The sequence below is a fragment of the Equus przewalskii genome, chromosome 1 (assembly GCF_037783145.1).
Source record: "Equus przewalskii isolate Varuska chromosome 1, EquPr2, whole genome shotgun sequence".
In the NCBI taxonomy this organism is placed as follows: domain Eukaryota; kingdom Metazoa; phylum Chordata; class Mammalia; order Perissodactyla; family Equidae; genus Equus; species Equus przewalskii.
This window is the reverse complement of record NC_091831.1, coordinates 14,255,121-14,276,447: the sequence shown is the minus strand read 5'-3', so window position 1 is coordinate 14,276,447 and position 21,327 is coordinate 14,255,121. Positions and strand designations below refer to the sequence as shown.

Sequence of the window (21,327 nt, the reverse complement as noted above, 5' to 3'; positions counted from 1 at the left end):
CAGCCTTTTCCTGTGAGGGGAGGTTAAGGACAAACTGGGCAGAGGCAACTCTTCCACGAAGGTGGGGGCGAGACATGTTGGCACTAGGCCCCTCTGGACTAGGCAAAAAAGGCCTTTGGCCAAGAGTATCCCAAGCTGCGCTGTCTGTGCCTGGAACAAAGCCAAGTTCTGGAGAGGAAACCTGGTACCCTCTGGTCACCAGGAAGGCCTCAGGTGTTCAAGAACACCCTGTAATAAGGGCCCCGGCCAGAAGGCACCTTCTTCCCCAAACTCAGTCATCACTGGGCGGCCTTCAAGAAGGGATACGTAAGGCAGCCAAACCTTCCGGGGCCCCTCCATTGGGTGACACAGGCCCCAGACTCCTGTGCATACTCCTCGGGAGCAGAGCTGTTGCGGTGACTCGGGGATTTCTGGCCACTCCATACCCCAAGCTGGGAAGTCTTAAAACTTTCTAGGCTATCAAGAGCTTATTTAACAGGGCTACGAAATTGCAAAATTATGCTGGAAAAGAATATGTTGTTTTGTATAAAAATACACTCAGCAGTGCTCCCCCCAAAATAATGAATACGATGATCTTATTGGAAATTGTACATTATACTATCTACCTCTCAGCCAGCATCTTCTGAATACTTCTGTATTACAAAAAAAACTATTCAAGAACATTTAAAACACAAGTATTCACTGATTTTAAAAGTGTACCTTATAGTATTTGCAAATTTCTGATGCCACAAAAATTTCCTCCTTGTCCTGTTCCTATAAGCTATCTAATTAAAATGACTTTTCACTGCAGAATGTTTTTGTTCTGAATCTAAAACCACACTTAGAAATGTGGTCTTGGGCTGGCCTGGAGGCACAGTGGTTAAGTTTGCATGTTCTGCTTTGGCTGCCCGGGATTCACTGGTTCAGATCCTGGGTGTGGACATGGCACCACTTGTCAAGTCATGCTCTGGCAGGCATCCCACATAAAATAGAGGAAAATGGGCATGGATGTTAGCTCAGGGCCAGTCTTCCTCAACAAAAAGAGGAGGATTGGCAGCAGATGTTAGCTCAGGGCTAATCTTCCTCAAAAAAAAAAGAAAGAAAGAAATGTGGTCTCACGGGCATCTTTCTTCGATTTCCTGTGTGTGTATTCCTGTCCAGGTCCATATCATATATGTAAGAGCAATGTCACTGTTCTCTGAGTTTTTCTAAAATTGTATTTCTATCACATCACTCATTCACCGAAAAGTCTTTATATTAACTATGCAATTAAGTGCAAATTCTTCATTTTGGTAAGCTCTTAGTAATAAGGTCCCATCTCCACTACTATCTACAATCTCAACAGTTCTAGGTAGGCTGGGTCCATGAGAGCCACTTAAGAAACTCATTTTTACCTCATTGCCTTTTCTCATTTTAATCTCCATTCATAAAAGCCATCCCTTATTTTGAAGTTCTAAAACAAACATCTTTATTTTAGAATGTCACCTTAATATATACTGCCTAGTATACTGTCTAAAGATGGAAGGCACAAGGGGAAGACACTATAAGATCCCACCCATCCCTGTCAGTGCAAGAGATATTATTCCATAAAATAAACTGCTGACAATCCAAAAATACCTTACACTCAAATTTTGGCTACCTATCTTTTTCTATTAAATGAAGAATATTCATTCTTTAAAACTAGAGTGAGAAAACATTAAAGATACAATTAATATTATTTCAGGCATATTAAAGAACCTTGAGTCCAGATACTTGAGTAGAATCTTATACTCTTGGTGAAAAACAAAGAGAAAAGAGGGCACTTTCATTGACAAAGGAATGAAAGCGCCACCCTCCAGATCTTGGTTAGAAGGCATACGCTAGCGCCCGTGTGAGTTCCCTAGGGCAGGGACTCTTCTCCCAAAGGGGACTCTGAACTGGTCTGGAGTTTTCCATAAGCAGTATTTATCCTTCCTACTGTACTAGTTTGAACTGCCTTCTTTAACAATTTAATCTGAGTTCAGGAGTCTGAGTTTAGGAAATACTTATTGTGGTTTAAGGAAAGCCCAAGCTTCCACACCTACCCTGTACTGCCATTATTGGTGCTAGGCAAGAATTTCTGAACACTGATTCTACAGCAATATTGATTATTATACTTTGCCTTGTAATAAAATAGATTTTCTACCTAATACTCGGAATATAGTTTTACTTAATTTCAATGTGATTTATTTCACCAAAGATTATTATTGAACATACAGCTTAACAGAAACCAGAAAAACTAGCAAGTTTATTGTTTTCTGCCAAATGTATGTCCTTTATCAGTCAGTGAAAAACATGAGCTCCTGAATTCTACTTTAAGATTTTTTAAGTTGAGAATATATTATTACTTGGAATAATTTCATTTAACTTATTTAAAGCAATTGTTATATATTCTTAGACGCTGCACAATAAGATCATAGCAAGAGCTCTCATTTCTAGGTCCACCATGTGGCAAATGCTCCCCTCGGCACTTTGTGTGCATTACATTATTTAACCTCTTCTCCAACAGCAAAGTTGTTATCCCCATTTCACAGCTAGCAAAAATGAGGCTTAGAAAGGTTAAGCAAGGTCACAGGGCTGTTCAACACACTGTAATTCAGATCTGAATCCTAAACCTGAACTTTTAATACCTATCTTATTCTCCCTTCATAATATTGTACTATTACTAAATTTATATTTTCATGTTACACCGTAAAAGCTTCAGGTGGAAGAAGTTAATCAAATATATCTTCTGAATCAAATATTTAATTATGTTCAGTATGATTTCCATTTTTAATTAATTTGGGGCATTTAATTTCTTTGAAAACAAAAAAATCTATATGAAACAAATACACTGTACACCTCAACAGCTGATTAAGCTGAACACCCATTCCCACCCCAGGCTCCAGAACAAAGAGGTCACGTTAAGGCAGAGCTGCTGCGGGCGCTTGCTAATTGGCTCCCTGGTAGCCTAAAGCAGCAAGCGCACTTCCTGGGGAACCCACCAGGCAGGGAATGACAGACATAGAGCACAGCTACAGGCTCCAACTAGAAGAGAAACACTAAAATCACTAGTAGTTAGGAGAGAGCTAATGATGTAATAGTATACAGTCACTATTTACAAAATATTCCTTCAAAATGCATTTCACAATTTTTTTAATGAGCTTTCCTGCTATTTACTAAAACAATTGTCTACCCACTCATTCCCCAACTTACGAAATCACGTTCAATGGTCAAGAACAAGCTCAAAGGCCTGTTCCATGAAGAGGCATTTCCTGATTTCCAGTGGACTGCTCTACCTTTCCACAGCAAACTCCACGCTCAACACAGCCACTCTGCTAGGATGACAGGTCATGGCTTCCATCTCTCTCTCCTAGCAGCCACTAGGACTTTAGTCCTCTATGAATCAACACCACCACCCCCAGCCCTAATAGAGCTTTACATACATAGTTGTTAAAACAATTTTAAAAACTGGCAATTTGAATTAAGTTTTACTCTTAGAAGGCCAAGCTGATTTGTGTAATTGCTATTTAAGTGGTAACAGCACTTTTGTCAGAAAGATTTATAAGCTTAAAATATATAAAATACACTTTTTTATTTGATGTATATTATATTTAATATAATAAATATTTATATAGCACATTTTAAGATTTATTTATAATTATGTTATAAAATATAATACTATATTATATTGAGTGCATTAAGTCAAAGAACAACAGTTTATCCTTAAAATACAAGTTCAAGGAGACATTTTATATGTCTGGATCCTAATATTCTTAGAAACTAGTTAAATGACTATAAGGAAAATCATTTCATAATCAAGTTAATTGCTTTATTTAGCTATTTAAAAACACCCTGGCCACAGGTAACACTATCACCGTATATTAAATATATAGAAACAGCACTTGTATTTCAAAAGTTAAAGCTTTCTTCTTATGAAAAAAAACTAACCACAGGTGATGAGGTCATAGTGGCCCAAGTGGAAATGCACTAAACACAGACTCAGGGGGCCTGGAAGAAGTGGTGTACACAGAAGGAAAGGCTAAGTACACAAGACCCAGAAGTTATCCTCTCAGTGAAAAGGGGTCCTACAGGGACAAGATGTGCTAAAGCCAAAACCGCTGGAGAGGAGTATGTGTAGTAATCACAGTGCTAAGGTGAACACAGTTTCAATGCATAAATCCATAAGGAGTCACAGAAATTTGCCTTCTTATGTTCAAAGAAGGCAAAGTGTGTTTCAGTGATCAAAACCAAACTCTCAAGAACTGTTACTGTTTTGATACTAACCTGCTGGCCTTCAACAACTTACACCTAATCCCTATTCTCCAAAACAAAAATCTAAAACAAACAGGACAGCACCTCATTACAAACAAAAAAGAAAAAACTCAAGACTCTCCATCAAGACTAAAATGCCAAGTTGGATTCAAAGACTACAGATATGTTGCTGTAACACGTAGTTTTACAATGCTGTGTTGCATCAGATTTAAGATACTGCTTGAAGACACATCCTTGGAATAATCCTGTTTCTTCTCCCTTAGCCAACATCCCCCCTCCACATACACACACCAAAACAGAATGGTTAAGTCCTGTCTGTTTTAGCCCAGAAATATTTCTCAGAGACGCTCCCTTCTTTTTCATCCTCAGTGCAAAGTGACCTCCAACAACTCTCACTTCAACAACTCAATAACTTCCTAACTAGTTTTCCTCCCCTTCCCCACTCCTGGCCCCAGCAGATCCCCTATGCCCTAGGGCTATCTAAGACATTACTTTGATCAAGTCACAATCCAACTTAAAAATCTTTCATGTTTCCCCAATGCCTATACAATGTCCAGTCTCTAGCATGGAATTCAGATCTAATCTTTACATGCCTGTTTCTATGAGCTCTAAGAGCAGGATCTGTATCTTAATAACCTCTGATTTCCTTGTATATATTAAATATTCCAAAAATAATGAAAATGAAAATATCATTTGATGATCAGATCTGAAATTCAGAAAAAATCACTTGATGGACTGGAGTAGCCACACTGAGGAGACAATGGAACGAATCAGGAGACCCGGAAGGGCTTTCTTTGTATTCTTAATCTTCAGAGTAGAACACGTTCATAACAAAGATTTGCTGAGTGTGAGAGCTTTCAGAACCAAAACTCAATTCAAACCTTAACAATTTCAGATTTATACAAGAAATAACTGGACCAAATATTTGCAGTTAGGAACGCCAGTCTCAGAAGCCTGGAAGGTAGCACAGGCACATGACGGGAGGGACCTGCATACATTACGTAAAATTCAAACCGGTCAAGGAGAGTCCTCTCCAGCATAGACCCTGACAGTTCTAAAGTGGATCAGAAGAGCAAGGTCAATCTGGAATAGGCGATTTTAGCTGATAGGCCATAGGTGAAAAATAAACAGAACAATAAATCTCTAAAACAATTTAGAATCATATAAATTATGTGTTTCCAATGTATTTTTCTCAAAATACACATGTTCGTTAATGGCAATTAACAAATATTATTAATCTAAATGTAACAAGCTTCTCTGCTTCTTGGTTTTACAGAAAAATAATCCTCTCAAATTCTATCTTAAAAGTTAAACCAAAAAATTTACATATTGATTTACAAAAATGACTGCACTGGGGTCAGTGGAATATAATCTTAATACTTTCCTATCAGAAACCTCAAGAGGACTTACATACTATATCTTGCATTTGATCATATCATAACAACCTGTTCTCTTTAACTACTGGACTCGTTATGTGTTATCCTATGTCCAGTGCCTAAGAGCTCGTTAATTACCTAAACTATATCTCCATAGGTCTTGTTAATTACCCGTCTCCTGTCTCAGAGGACCTTGTTAATAACTTGTACAGTCTCTCTAAAGAGGTCCTAACAACACATTAAAATTAAAGATGCTTTTCTTTTAGCACCTGTCAAGTGCTGTAAATTGAGAAATTTTCACATCAGTTTATTAGCCTACAGTAGTTTTTGTGGATTTTTTGGGTTTGTTTTCTTCTCTCTCACAGAATCTCTCTCTACTCCAATCTCTCAGCTCAAAAATAATAATAACTTAGCAAAGTCTGTCTTTTTTTGTTACGCAGCTTTTTTTGTTTTCAATTTTGACGTCTATAAATATCAATTTCCATTACTGAGTTAGCAAAAGGATGGCATGGTTGGTATCTGCAAATTAACCCATTGGGAGATGTACCAATTAATAAGAGCTATTATAATAAGTATTAGGATGACAAAGGGTAGAAAAGTTTCAAGTAATGTCTGGGGAGTTAAGCATAAAAGTTCTAGTTAGTGTTAAGGGAACTAATCACATTGCATACTTCAAGTTCCCAGTCATTGTTCCACCGGATACATTCTGTAAATCCCTGGGCACTAATGGATTAATGGGTCTAAAAATCATCTCAAAAGTTTTTGTTTTCTGTCACAAATGAGGCTACAAATTTTCAGCTGTGTAAAAGATTTAGAGACTGCCATGAATAATAGGCAAATTATCTTTATTAGACAAATATGAACAAAAAATAAACACTGCTTTTAAAATGAACCTTATGCATGTTAAGGTTTATTAAGCCAAAGACTGAGCTTTAAACTTATACAGGGAAAAAAATGTCCATGAGGGGTGTTGTAAACTGAAGGTTTTATAACAACGAATAGGATCTTTTCTTTAGGATCATTTATTTACTACAACTTTTTAAAATCAAAATGTAAGCCTACAGTAAACAGTCTATCATTTTTTATGGACATGTTACGTAATTTCATAATGGTGACATGTTTATAAGCCTATAGTGATTTTTGATTTGTGAAAATTACAAACACATTTACATACACACTCTAGGTAACCAATTTTTTGTAGCTTCTAAGAGAGGTATGATACAACCACAGAGGGGGATTGACTAGTTAAGGAAGGAGGGAGAGACGGAGGGAAAGAGGAAAGTAGGTGAACCTGATCCCAAAAGTAAAAGGCATACTGTCATGAAAAATAACAAAATATTAGTCATAAATATGAGGTTTTGACCTTAGACACTATTACCATACTGCCCTAAAAAATAACTTTTTGGTCTAAGATCATCAGCTCAGAATTAGACAGGTTCTTCCCCAGCAAGTACTGCAAATGGAAATATACGTATATATGCTCTAATAAAATCAGTAATACTAGGAATAATATTATAAAACATACCATAAAGTTATCACAGAGCAACTAAGAGTCTGCTACATGGTATTCACAAGCACAGTACAGCAGAAAATAATAAAGGGAAAGCACGTTCTCTGGCCAAGTCACAAATAGAAGGATGTTCCCAAAACAAAATTCTCTGATAAAAATACCTCCCGTAAGTTCTTGCTCTCCCCTGAGTTGCCCTCTAACATCAAACAACTTTAGCTCCTCATACAGAGTATGCTTATATTACTGACTCTATTTTTTTTAAATTTCAGAATAAGACATACACAACCAATTTTCTCCTTATATTAATGAATTTCCTTGACCAGGTGGAGTTCTTCAGTCCTGAACTTTTTCATGGAGCCTTAGAAGAACATACATTACAGAGTTTCTCTTCAATTTATGATAGGTAGCATACAAATATAAGCATATTTTTTAAGTGTCATTCATCAGTACTGACGCCTAGATTTCACCTAAATCCTGAGAAACAATTCATCCACAGATGCCATAAATATTTACAAGGCAGACATTTCTGTCTGGTCTTCAATGCCTACTATGATTTAGATGTTTCTTACGTATTCTGCCAAATCCCACACTCCTCTCCACGTCCCTGGGTTAGTCAAACCGATCTTCTTACTGTGCCCTCTACCTTAGTCAGGGGCCTATCAACTAGGAGTCTGCCAGCACAACTCCTGATTCCTAGTCATAATTACGTACTTACTGAACTCTTATGAAATAGATGATATAATTTAGATCAACAATTTTTAAACCTGAGTGAGAATCAGTGGGAAGTTTTAAGAATGCTGATTTTTATTTCAGGGCCCACTCACTAAAAATTCTAATTCAGTCTGAGTTAGGACCTAACACACTGTAGTTTAAAAAGAAATCCCCAGACACCCTTGATGATCAGCACCGAGGACACACACTGACCTAGGTGCTGTGGGGCACCCACAGAAGAAGATTCAGCACAAACATTAAGAAGCTTATATAGCTTGCTTGGAAGACTAAAACCTAGACACACTAAATATCATATAGCAATTACGTTCTATATCACCAGAAATCCAAAGAAGGGAACACCACGTTATCAATCAAAAAAGAATTAAAGAGTTTTTAGCACCAAAGACAGCTAGGATCAGGACCCTCAGACATAAGTTAACTGTGCCTTCCACGATCCAGCCAAGGATTAGAGACAGCAAGGCTTACAAGGACCTCAGTGTGGAGTGGTGCGTAGGGAAGTTAACTCACCTGGAACAAAAAAAAGCCTAAAATACAAGAATCCTTGGGAGTTAGAAAGAACAATTTAGATTTGGTGTTTCAAACCTGTGGTTCTTAAACTTTTCTGAACTAGGCTTTCTTAAACAGAACAAAGGGTACTACGGCCCCTGTGCCCTACATGCTAAATAATAATAATGCTAAGTGCTATACTAAACATATGCAAAAAGTGCAGTAACAATGTTCTGAGAATTATCACTCAGTTTCTTCAATCAGTTATTCTTGGTTAGGAGGCCTTCCACATGCATTCAGGGACTCAAAATGCATGAGTTTTTATCTTATGGCTCTGCTCTTCTCAAAGATCTGCATTCAGCTAGTGCAGGGTGTAGCAAACTATTTCCGTAAAAGGCCAAATAAATATTTTTGACTTTGCAGGCCATATAGTCTCTGTAATAACTACTCAACCCTCCCACTGTAGCACAAAAGCAGCCATAAACAAATGGGCGGGCTGTGTTGCAATAAAACGTTATTTACAAAAACAGGCAGCAAGCCAGATTTCGCCCACAAGCCTGGTGTGCCAATCCTTGGTGCAGGGTATGGAGGAGGAGAGGTGACACGGAGGACTGCCCAGGAGGTTTTCACAGACAGACCTGACAGTGGAATGCATCTCTTCCACTAACTCTTCAGTAAGCCAGAGCTTGGTCACATGTCCCCACCTAACCAAACGGTCCAGCTGTGTCTCTGCAAAAAAAAGCAAATCTGGTTTGGTGAATAGACCCACCTATTTCCACTTTCTAGTGGAAAAATAGCCTAGTGTTAAAGATAAACTGGTTGTGAGTAAATTATTGAAAATGGTATAACAAACGTGCAGGTAGTTTTTTTTGAAAATAATATACTGCTGATGCAAAAAAGCATTACTTCACAAATTGTGAGGTTAACTACACAACAAATTAGTGGATACTGACGATGCTAAACTACCTGTGATTTATAATTAAAAAGCAAGAGTAGCAGCAATTCTAAAATGCAAACAACTCAACACCAATAATAAAGTGATAAAATATTTTCCTGAAAGTTACAAGAACTCCAACTAATTTTCACGTACACCTGTAATAGGAGTTTTGCAGCATGCCAAGTGTTAGATAGTATCCTAACTTCTCCGAACTAGCACGGATGGCACACATAGTACTGTGTACTTACCACACTCAATTCAGTTTCCTCTAGATCCACAGTTAAACCATATTTCTTAAGTGGCGGCACTGAGGTTAGGACATAACTGAGCTCTGGCCAATGGGGCGTACGTGGAAGCAACACACACCACTGCCAGGCGTGGCCACTTGTGATCCTCCACTCTCTTTCCCTGCTGCATGACCTTGGAAGCCACGTGTCAAACGGAGCATCACAAGACGGAAGAAGCCTGGTTTCTGAGCAGCTGTGCAAGGCACCCACTTCTCCCATCCCCATCCCAGTGAACTACACTGTGACAAAGAGCAATGGACTTTTACTGTGACAAGCCACTGAGATCTGGGGCTGTTGATTACACTTGATAACCTAGCCTAACTAATACAGAGTTCTTTAATAAACTCTAGAAATGTGCTATTTAGGGTATGAATATCAAATTTTACTAGTCTTTAAAACTCACTTAGATTTCTAATAATGCTTAGCTGTACATAAAAATGCACATATTTGCCTTTATGGACCTGTTGTCAGTATCAGAAAGACCTTCACTTCACGGCCTCCACTGGGCTGGAAGCAGGAGACTAGGGAACGAAAGCATTTCAGGAAACTGACCTGCTATACTGTGTCCATTCATTCAAAAAACCCTCCTCTAACACCAACCACCTACCAAACAAATTTAGGGCAGATGAACGAATGAAAGGCAGGCCCTGCCCTCGAGTTGTTCACGGTGGTGGGAGGGGAAAAAGTGACTGGTCTGTTAGTGAACAATGGGATACCCACATAAAGTAAGACCACGTAAGAAAATGCTGCAGCACAGGACGTGTAAGAGGAGGGAGGGTCTCAGAGAAGAGCGGGCATGCAAGAGGAAAGAGGCGGAGATTCAGTAACTGCGGGGGAAAGGTTTCAAAGAGCCCTGCTCTTTGTTGAAATAACCCAGCAAAAAGCCTAACTCATTTCCTCTATCAGTTTTATGCAAGGCTACAGGATCTACTCCAAGAACAGAAGCAAAATGCACTATTTTTTGTGATTTACAAGGTAGTTTCTTCAGGTGGACTTACACTAAGAAACAAAAACTCAAACTTTTAAGGAAGCGTTCCTTAGTACTTTAAAATTTTCGGCATAAAGAAAATTCTCCAGTTTTAATCATCCACATTATTCACCTGGAGGGTAACAATATGATTCCCATGCACCTGCAACCACAGGTGAGCCAGTTCACTCACAAAGAACAAAATCCAGTTCCACAGGTATGTATTTTACCCTTAACTTTGTTCATCATTCTCACAAACATCGGTCAAGAGTCCAGGACATTCTGTAAATAGATCTACTTAGCACAACTGGAAAAAAAGGAATTCACAGCACGTGTCCCAGCAATGTGAGTCTATAGCTTCAAAAGCACACTTGGTTATTAATGTGAGAAATCTAAAATGTCCCATACAACTGAGGGACGATACTGGGAGGGTAAATAGGAATACACCGTTACATAAAGACAAAACTACCTCGACTATATCCTCCCAATTTCCACTCAAGATAAAGCTGCTTTCCAAAAATTTAAACTGTACTCTCTTCCTGAATCTATTTATATTCAATCCTTCTTTCTTATACTATTAATTAAAGAGCTACTCCTTTATTACAAATGTTTTACATTTACCACAAAGATGGTTTGTGACACCAAAAGGAAGAGTAACTTCCCAGGAATCTATAAACGTTTCTGTCCTCATATCTGGCATCTCACAGAACACGAAGATGAAAGAATATGAAGAAGAGAAAGTCTTAAACTTAAAAATCTATTGTTTTTTACATATTTGCAATCATTTTATATATATATGATGAAATAGCTCTAATTTTGATAGACAGCATTAGTATTGAAGTACCCCAAAACAAAACCTTAATCTGGCAAAATGCCACACTCTTAAAACCTGTGGCCGTCATGTAAATAGCCCAAGTACAGGGCAATTAACGATTTGAGGGTACTTATTTTTCCATAGGCTCCCCAAATTTAAAAACATTATTTTCCTCCCATTTCCCATTTTTCTTGCTTTTCTTTTACTCTAAAAATCATATAAATTATCCAATCTCTAAGTTATCTCAGATAGTTGTTTTCAACAATCGTCTTCAAAAAAAGTTCAGCACGGATGGCAAAAGAGCAAATATATATATATATTTTCCCCTTTAATTTAGGACTTAATGCAACATGTGGAGTACACTATGTAAAATATCAACATAAAATATCTGAGAATCAAAACTATGGGCTCCTTAAGAAAATATTAATACCATATGATAAAGCATATTTGTTTGGAGTATAGTCTATAAAGAAAACTGAACAATATTTTCTAAAGCCATAGTAAATAACCATTTATTGCTAAAAGAAAACAACAGAAATACATACTCCCCTTTGAAAATTTTAAATGCATGTTTTAATGTCATTAGAAGATTAGAGAGGTGAGAGCAGTCTAAAAGGTTTACTGTTAACACTATATTTTCTGTTTCTAGTGGGACAAAATAAAGCACTGTTTTTGAATAAAATACGACATGACAGTATATAAAACATAATAGCAGTTACCATTTTCAAGTTCCCTATTTGGGGCCTGGCATTGTACCATATACTTTCTCATTATCATCACCCAATCCTACCAAGTAGGTATTATTTTCCTTGTTTCAAAGATGGAGATGCTAAGGTTTATTGAGGTGACAGAGCTATTAAGCCAGGAGTCCCACTCAGGTCTGTATACCACACACTGTTGCCTAAAAGACAGACTTCTATGTCACATGGCAAACATTCTGCCACACTCTTTTATGGTAATTGCTTAAGATTCCAATAAATTCATCTTATTCTTTGCTTGAGGTTTCCTTAATCCACTATTTCACCATCACTTCTGCAAAATCCATAATCTTATTTAAACGCATACAGTTCCAACTGGTACTAAAGAATAAGTACCATTAATACATAACTGAGAACTCAGATTTTGAAAATCTAACCTTTATCATGATAGGGATTATTTCCAGGACTATAAATCATCATACAGATACTCTTTGATGTAACTATAGTATCCACAAGGGTCACTGAATTCCCATAAACATTCGCAAATAAAAACCACCTCTAAATAGCCATTTAATAAGGATAGTTAACACCTATTAAGAAAACCATTAATACTTAACTTAAGCCACTATTTCTTAAAGGCCAGCCCATGGGCTGCTATTGGTCCACTAATCCTCTTCAGATATCCCATGAACTAATCACTGGAAAATAATATCTAGAAACACAACATATCACCTAAAGTTCTGGCTAGAATTAACACCCACTGGTGATTCACTCTCCCCATGTCTCATCAAAAGCTATGCCGTTCTCTCCATAAATTTTGGTGAGTTTCTGGCTCATATAAGTAGAAATAGACTAGGGTAGGGATTAAGAATCTTTTATCCTTCTAAGATAAAAAGTGAAGTTCCAAAGATGTATGCAATGCTGCCTGGCTCCATAATTAATGACAAAAATATAAGAATTTTTTTCAAATAAAAGGAATTTAAAATATTCAAGTATTTAAAAGGGATATTTGGTACTTTCAAGTACAATATTTTTCAAAATAGCACAACTAAGCTTACCTTGAAGATGGCATTATATTTGAAGCCCTGAATTTGGTTGTAAACGGATTAGTTGACTCATAATCAAAATAGTCCTGGCGATTTTCACTAAATGCATTAGGTGATTTCAAGTCACAAGGGCTATCGGATCCCCCATTGTTAAGTTTATCAGATCTTCTGCTGTCTTTTTTTCCAGTCACTCTTTCAAATAGGCTAACTTTCTCCCTTTTCTCTCTTTTATTTTCTTTTCTTACTTCAATTGATTTTGAAAATAAATTCATGCTGCTGTCCCATGACTCAGTGCTTTCTTCAAATGGATTTTTCTTCCTTGGCAGTGTTGCAAATTTTTGGGGTAATGAAGCCGTCACATTTGTAAATGGGTCATTTTGTCTTCCGAAAGACGATTCACCTTCATCCACACTGCTGTCAGGTTGGTTCATTTTAGAAGTATCAAAGCTTAATGTTCTTCTGTGTGGAGATTTGAGACTTCCTGCAAACAGTTTCGTAGTTAGAACATAATCAGTGACACATTACACACTATTTGACACATTCTGTGTGCACACTGCTGCTTTTAGAATGACAGCAATTAGCTATTTAAAGATATGAACCTTTAAAATAATCAAGGAAAACAATCTTAAAATGCTAAGGTATGACAGTCTGAAGTATGTGGGGTAATGACAATTACTATATTTCTAGACCATCAGGAATGTACTCAGCTCAGAAAGAAACGAGCACACAAACAAACAATAATGTCAAAACAGAGGTTCTACTTGGCGTGATAGTGCCATAAATTCTCAAAGACTTTTTTTCATCATTAGCATTAAATTTACTTCCTTACTTCTGAACATAAAAGGCTTTTTTCTAAGAACTTTCTGATTAAATGGAATATTCATTTATGCTGCAGGCTTTTGAGATAGGAGAAAATAGCAGTACAAAAAGAAGCCAGGCCATGAAAAGCGACTGGGACTCCTTTTTATTATCATCTAATCATACAAATACAATACTGAATGTAGACAAGCTCTGCCTTTAATAAACATCAATTTTGAGTACAGTAGGTACTCAATAAATATTTGATGACTAAATTTAGAAAATACTACGAAGAAACTGTAATTTTTATTTTCTAATTTTAGAAGTTAAACTTTAAAAGTTAAAAGGGTAGTTCAGACCACTGAGAATACAATTAGAAAGAATGTGTCACTCACCACTTTCCGGAACCACTCCAAAAGACTCTATCTGGCGTCCAAGAAGATGTGTGTGACCAACAGCGCCAGACTTGAGTTTCTCAGAAGACGTGTGGGTCCCGGTTAAATCAGACATTGAATGTGCTGAAGAGAGTCGCTGAGGACCCAAAAGGAAAGGCTTTTTTGGTTTGGATTTCATTGGTATTTCACCACTTGAAAATTCAGTACTGGCATCAGGCATGTGAGAACTTGGAATGATTGCAGAAGACGTATCAGAAAATGTCCCATCATTTTTTCTCCCTTTCATCTTATCTTTTAATTTTGCAAAAGGAGATCTTGTTTTGTCCTTCATTGATAAGTCAAACATACTTGCTGTCATATTGTTCCTCATGAATTGAATATTGACCTTTATCTCACCCCTGTTTTTGACTCTTTTTCCTTGTTTGGATTCTAATCTAAACCACCTTAAAGAGAAGGAAAAACTGGGCTGTAACACGTAATGAAAAGAGGATATCGAACTCTGTTACATACAAATAGTTTTTCAGGTAAAGCTACTATACATCGAGGCACTCTAAGCGTTGGACGAGAATCTGTCAGCCAGAGCACTTCTGGTTTTACTCATTGTTCAATTTTAAAAAACTGATCACTGGTTCTGTGAGGCGACAGATTCCGAAGGAATAGGGCTTCAGTAAGTTTGAAAGGTTTTTAGATACTTTTTCTTTCATGATTCAAAAACATTCAGCATCAAAAATTCTTACCAACAATAGTTATTATGTTTCCATCTGGGATAAGTGTTGCTAACCGCCTAAGAACATATCTTAACTTTAAAAGACACTAAAGTAGAGAATGAAAGGATTCATCAATACAAACTATTTTTCAGCACTATAAAATGATGACTACATTTTTAATAAAATAATAAATAGTCCCTATTCCAAAATATTTCTTCTGTAAAAACTATTAAAGAATTTTGTTAATATTTGAGACTATTACATATATTGTGCTAATCATGAAAATTGCATATGATGTAATTTAGATTCATATAAAATGGATTAAAAGCCCTTTCCTGAATAAAATATGAAATAAAATATGCAATAAATAAAATGAAGAATAAAATGAAGGAAGTGACAAATAGCAATAAACCTTGTAAAGAGTTTTTGAAGAAAAAGGAAAGCTTAAATGCTTCCTATTAGAATCTATTGGCTTCATTTACTATTTCTACTACTACCATACTGAATAAAAAGTATTTTAATTGGCGGCAAATCTTATGCTTTTAGTCACTTCAATGAATTAAAATGCCCATTTTTAAATAATGTATAAGAAGCAAAGTTTATTTTGGTTTTGTTTATAGTATTTTTATCCATGAGAAATTCCCCAGTTGTCAGAGTCACAAGTGGTCATTCTACAGGGCAAACAGCCAAAAAACTGCAAAACCAAACCTAGAAGAGAGTTTCTACAGTGTTTTCACATTACTTAACAATGAAGCATAATATCCACTCCTGCAGACAGGTTATTACTTAAATACACCTCTAATCAAGTGTAACAAATTTCCTCAGCTACAAAAGAACTAAGATCTAATTTTACATTAGTTCTTTCTCTCTCTCATTGTTACCAACAGGATATGCTGGAAAAAGCTTACATTTACCATACATCAAGTGGAAGACTGGCTCACAGGTCTTTCCGGGCAGGAGAGAAAACTGGCACATAATATATATACCAGCTACATCTTAGCAAGTAATACGCAAGAGAAATCTTTTCCTAACTAATTTGGAGCAATTCAATCAATTAAGATCTAATTGCATCAAAATAAGCAATTTTTAAAAAATAAAATATTTTACAATATAAAGCATTAACCTGAGACCTTAAACTGAGAAAAGTTCTTATCTGAGGCAAACAGTGAAATCTGAAGACCCAGTGACTAGCAATAAGATGATGACAGCAATAAACTCCATGGAATAGAGAGCACTGAACACAAAACTGAGCACTCGAAAAGCCTAAAAATAAAACAAGGTTATATACCCAGTTATTAACTCACAGTCTTGGAAAAGAGAGTCATTTTCAATGGGGGAGAAATACTTCAGATGGATGGTACATGAGAAATACTCTAACTTCTCAGGTTTTATAGAAAAGAGGTGAATGAATATACTTTGCAAGAAATGTACCAAAAATGAAACAAAAAAATCCAAGCATGCAGGATTTCCAACTATATAACAAATCAAAGCCAATCTGAGAAAAAAATAAATCAATAACCAAATAAATGGAAGGGGGTGAAGGTAATCAAAATTCATAGAATTTTAGAAATAAGACCAAATAAATCATCTACTTTAACATCCTTATTTCATAGATGAGGAAACCGAGGCACAGAGAATGATAAGTAACTTTCCAATGTCAGATTAAAGTCAATAAGGAAAATATCCAAAGTTAACAAATAATATCTGCACAGAAACAGAAATTCTTTCATTCGTATCTGATGAACCACATATGTTAATAAGGTTAACCACACAGCTGGTCCTATATCACAGGACACAGTATTCCATCGCAGACATGAGAGCCAAAGAGGAAGGCAATGGAGGTTTTCTCCTGCTGGAGCGCAAGCTCCTTGAAGGAGGTTTGCCTTGCACCAAATAAACATTTATTGAATTTTTATTTCTAAAATTGTACTCTTAAAACAACCAAGCTACACCTCTGTGTGTGTTGCATTATTTTGTTTTTTTGGTAGGGAATGCTAAAGACTTAGGTAAACTTCAAAGAATAAAGCAAGTCAGTGTTTAAATACAAACTATAAACACAGAATATTTTCCATCCTCTCCCCTCCGAAAAAAAAGAACTGCAAAGAACCTTAAAAAATATACTAATTTAAAATTTGGGCATGACAGATAACTTCAGCCTCTTTAACAGCAAGTGATAGAATAGGGAAGTCTTAATGAGACCTTCAAGAATCATTCCAGAGATAGCACTTGTTTTCCCAGGCTTGGAAAAGATAAAATGAAGACATAGCATTTGGGGCTTAGTGGATTAATGCTGATTTTTTTTTCACCTCTGGAGTGCTGGATTTAAACTGTATATGGCCTCGGTTCAATTTTTAGTGGGCACAGGTCCATGTTCAAAACCATCACACATGTGGGAACTATTCCCAAGCAATTGGTGCTGTGTGGTCAGAAATGGGACAAGATTGGCAGTGAGGGTGCCAGAGGCCAGGACGCAGGTGCACTGCAGAGACGCACACGAAAGTCCTAAAACCTGCATGTGTTTCAGTCATTCCTAACTCCAGGGACTCTGTTATTACTTTTCATGAGCACTAAAAAAAAAAGCAACATCACCCACTTTTGTTGTAAAAAAATCAATAGATATTACCTAACAGCATGAACGATTTTACCATTCTATTATTAAACACTGTATTATTTCCTTAAATCTCCTGCCAGAACCAACCCAGACACCCATTAAAGTGAGAGATACAAAAGTTCTCTTTCCATGCCCACTCAAAGTTTTTCCTCTCTCCTTAAAAGAAAAAAAAAAGCGGGGAATTAATTTCAAGGTATAAAAGTAAGTAAAATAATATTTTAGCTGTCACACTTCTTTGTCTATCATGACACAACTGGAAGACGAGCTATAAAAACTTGTCTTCAGTGTCAAGAGTAAAGTGTCACACCCAGCAGTTTCATGGGACTTCTAAGTCAGCTGGTAGCCTTCATCACTCATACAGCTTACTAAAAAGCACTTGGGAATATGCTGACAAGGTTCAGCAATGTGGAGAATATCAAATATCTTTCTTGCAATACACCGGTGGCTCAAGCCTGTCTCTTACTGTGCCACATGTACAGCTGTGCTGGAAAAGGAAGCTATTAAATATATTAAAAAACTAGGAATATTACCAATAAAGATATCTCATCAAATATGTGGTCCCCATTTATCCACAAAGAAAGAAAATGTTACGGATTTAATAACATATGAAAATCACTTTGAATACAATAAAAGCTCCGTTGATAACATTTAAAAGATTTTCCCCCAAAAAGTTCTAATCAATTTTATATAGTAGCCAAAAGAGAATTTCTGTAGGGAGACTACGATATTAGAGTATTGCTTACAGCCAAATTTACCGTAATTGTGATGCGACCAAAGATAAGGAGTAAAACAAGAAGAAACACTAAAAACTTATTTATCTCATGCTCAGAATTTTGGGGTTCACAGTTGGGCCTACTTTCACTTGGAAAATCTCTATTTTAGAGAAGTCTTCTCTATATCAGTCACTAACATTAAAAGTACTGTAAATGCAGTAAGAAATTTGAAGTTACAATATACTTAGACAATTACATTCAAAACACTCTAAATACTATATAGGAAGTGTCATCCAAAATTGGCGATTTGAAACAAATTATTTGGTAATTATCCATTTTTCATCTTAAATTTGATGAAGAGCTCTTCAGAGGAAACCGAATGCCACTTTGTAGGTATCAAACAGATTTATTAAAATCATTCATATATACTCAACTTTACACTTTTAAAACCTTTTTCTTTTTTAAAAAATTATTTTCATCTCCTCAGTTACTTTAAAAATTTATTTTTCCTCTTGCATTCCTTGTATTTCTTATCTTTCTACCGTTTTATCCTGTCTATATTAAATCTTCAGTAAAGACCTGACTTAAAAATTTTTTTTTAATAAAAATAAAAACTCCTATGAAGTGAATCTTGCAGGAAGCTATGTGTAGAAAAGAAGAAGAGATGGTCGTTCTAAAACCTAAGAAATTAAGATCAACTTCAAGAAAGTTATCATTATGAAAAAGTTTTTAAAAGGGTAACGAAATTTTAGTTATGACTGAAAGAAATAACGAAGCTATTTTGGAAATTTAAAGTCCTCTTATAAATTCAACCCACATTTTTCTCTCATTAATTTCATCAATCTTAACGTTCTCTCAGACTAGAAAAATTGTAAGTTTAAGGAAAGGGTGAATATGCCTATCTCTGAAAACACACTATTTTTCAATTTAAGAAATCATATCCTAGTGTTAATTTACATTATGGTTTTTTAAATGAGGAAATAGCTATCCTAAGCTTGAAGTCACATTAAAAAGGCCATGTGTTCACTGAAGATGTTATTAAATCATTTCATGACAAGAAATTAATCATTATCTCCAATCTGACAGCATTTAACATGGTCTAAACACATTTGCTTTGCGGACCTAATTCTGAAGTAATACAGTAGCTCCAAAATATTGTGAATTCAAAGGAAAATGTTAGTGTTCAAGGTTGAGAATGTTTGTGCATACTTTTAAAACTTTCTTTTACCAGCTTTAGACTCCATCAAGATGTACTGACCCTGACAAATGGCTGAGCTACAATAAAAGCCAACTGTGTTTATAAGGGTGAGATGAAATACTGAGTGCTAAATTTGGTAATTTATCTTTTGACAGCTTCAGAGTTCAACATATAGATATGACGTTATATTGGCAGATTTAATTTTCTGATGTTCCATTTCCTGGAAAATTGTAATGTTTAAAGATCATAATTTACACGTATGCTGTTTTCGTTGGGCAACACTGTGATCCAGTCCTCTTGTAAGTAATGAAACAATGGTAATTTACTTAAAATTCAGAGCAAAAATTCAATTATTTAAGATGTTTACTTCCAACAAATGAGAGAATGGATCATTAACGACTCCACTTCTAAAATGTTTCTTCACAAGGGCTATTTTTACTTTCAGATTAATGCAAATATGGTGCTTAAAACTGGGTCATATTTCAGTCCAAAAACCAAAGCCCCAGGTATACAAATAATTTCCAAAAACAGAAAATCCGTAAGTAAGATATAGTTAAGCTCCCCAAATTCAAAATAAATTACATAACTTACTCTGTTTTCCTTCTTTGTTTGTCCTCAAAGATGTCATTGAGATTGATTGCCACCTGCCCTAAAAACTTATCCAGACCCACCAGGGACCTGTGCATAACTATGAGGAAAAGAATGTACTTCTCTGGATTGCCCTGCATTAGCAACCCAGGTAGCTCGAAAGAGGCCTCCTCCTTCCAGACTGGCTCCAGGGTTTTCTCAGCCACAGAGGTGGAGTACTTTTCCTTGCCCAGCTGAATTATAGTGTACGTGTCATTGGTGCCACTTTTGCCTTTTGGCTTAAGATCTTTGGCTTGGAGCACTGTGACCTGCACGTGGGTTGGAAACCACTTTTGGGCTTGCTCGGACAGCATCATTCTGTCCCGGTTCTCCGCACCGAGTGCACCAGCGCAGGCAGTGCCCCTCCCGGGGGGAGCGCCTAATTCCTGAAGCCCTGCATCCTAAGGGCACTTAACAGGGACCGGCAAACTCACAGCTGCCCACCTCCCCTAGGGCTGACTGATGTCCAAACGCCTCACTGGGGCAGCCCGGGGGCACGGCTGCTCTGGGGGTCCCCTCTCCTCGGGAGAAGCACAGGGGCCCAGCATCACCTGGCCGCGCCGTCCAGGCCTCCGCGCGGAGCCCGCGCCCCGCGTCCCCACCTTCACGCGCTGCGGCCCCGGGGCCCGGCCCTCGGCGGCGGCGGCGGCTCCCGGGCCTCGAGCAGGGGAAGCCTGGCCTCCAGGGCCGGGCGGGCGGAGGGCGGCGGCGGCGGCGGCGGCGGCGGGGGGCGCCCCCGCCCTGCAGCCCAGAGCTCGCCCGCCCGGAGCCGCAGCCCCGGCCTCCTGCCCGCCTCCCGCGGCCGGGCCGCCCCCGCCGCCGCCCTCCGCCCGCCGCGCGCCGCTCCGCGGGCCCGGCCCGGCTCCTCCTCCCGACCCCGGTAATACGAACCGCCGGCGGCTCGCGCGGCCTCGCTCCCTCTCGCCAACCTCTCCCTCCTCCTCCTCCCCTGCGCCTCGGCTCCTCCTCTCGGGCGGGGGCGGTCGCCTGGGGGCGGAGTGGGACGGGGCGGGGGACGCGGCCGCCCCGGCGCCGGCGAGCCGCGGGGCGGGCCGCGGGCTGCAGGGCGGCGGGCACAGGGCTCGGCCTCGCCGGGCCGGCGGTTCCTAGCACCGGGCGGGCGGCGGCAGCGGCACTTCCGGGTTGGCCTTCTCCATGTTGTTCTCGGGAACGC

The 21,327-nt window shown here is 38.0% G+C and overlaps 1 protein-coding gene across 2 annotated transcripts in view; it reads right to left on the bottom strand.

The window, feature by feature from the left end:
• RAB11FIP2 (RAB11 family interacting protein 2) overlaps positions 1-20,860 on the bottom strand; it is a 41,391-nt gene extending 20,531 nt beyond the window's left edge. The window contains exons 1-4 of one of the 2 annotated variants that reach the window (XR_011532038.1): positions 20,118-20,860; positions 14,298-14,740; positions 13,117-13,585; positions 8,994-9,084 (exon numbers count right to left, since the gene is read on the bottom strand). Coding sequence is in view for 1 of the 2 variants with exons in the window: in XM_008525474.2 (XP_008523696.1) it covers positions 13,117-13,585; positions 14,298-14,740; positions 20,118-20,470 (1,265 nt within the window). In the remaining variant the exon portion in view is untranslated. The remainder of the gene's footprint in view (positions 1-8,993; positions 9,085-13,116; positions 13,586-14,297; positions 14,741-20,117) is intronic. The other variant, XM_008525474.2, reaches the window with a different exon arrangement.
• Positions 20,861-21,327: the final 467 nt, after the last annotated feature.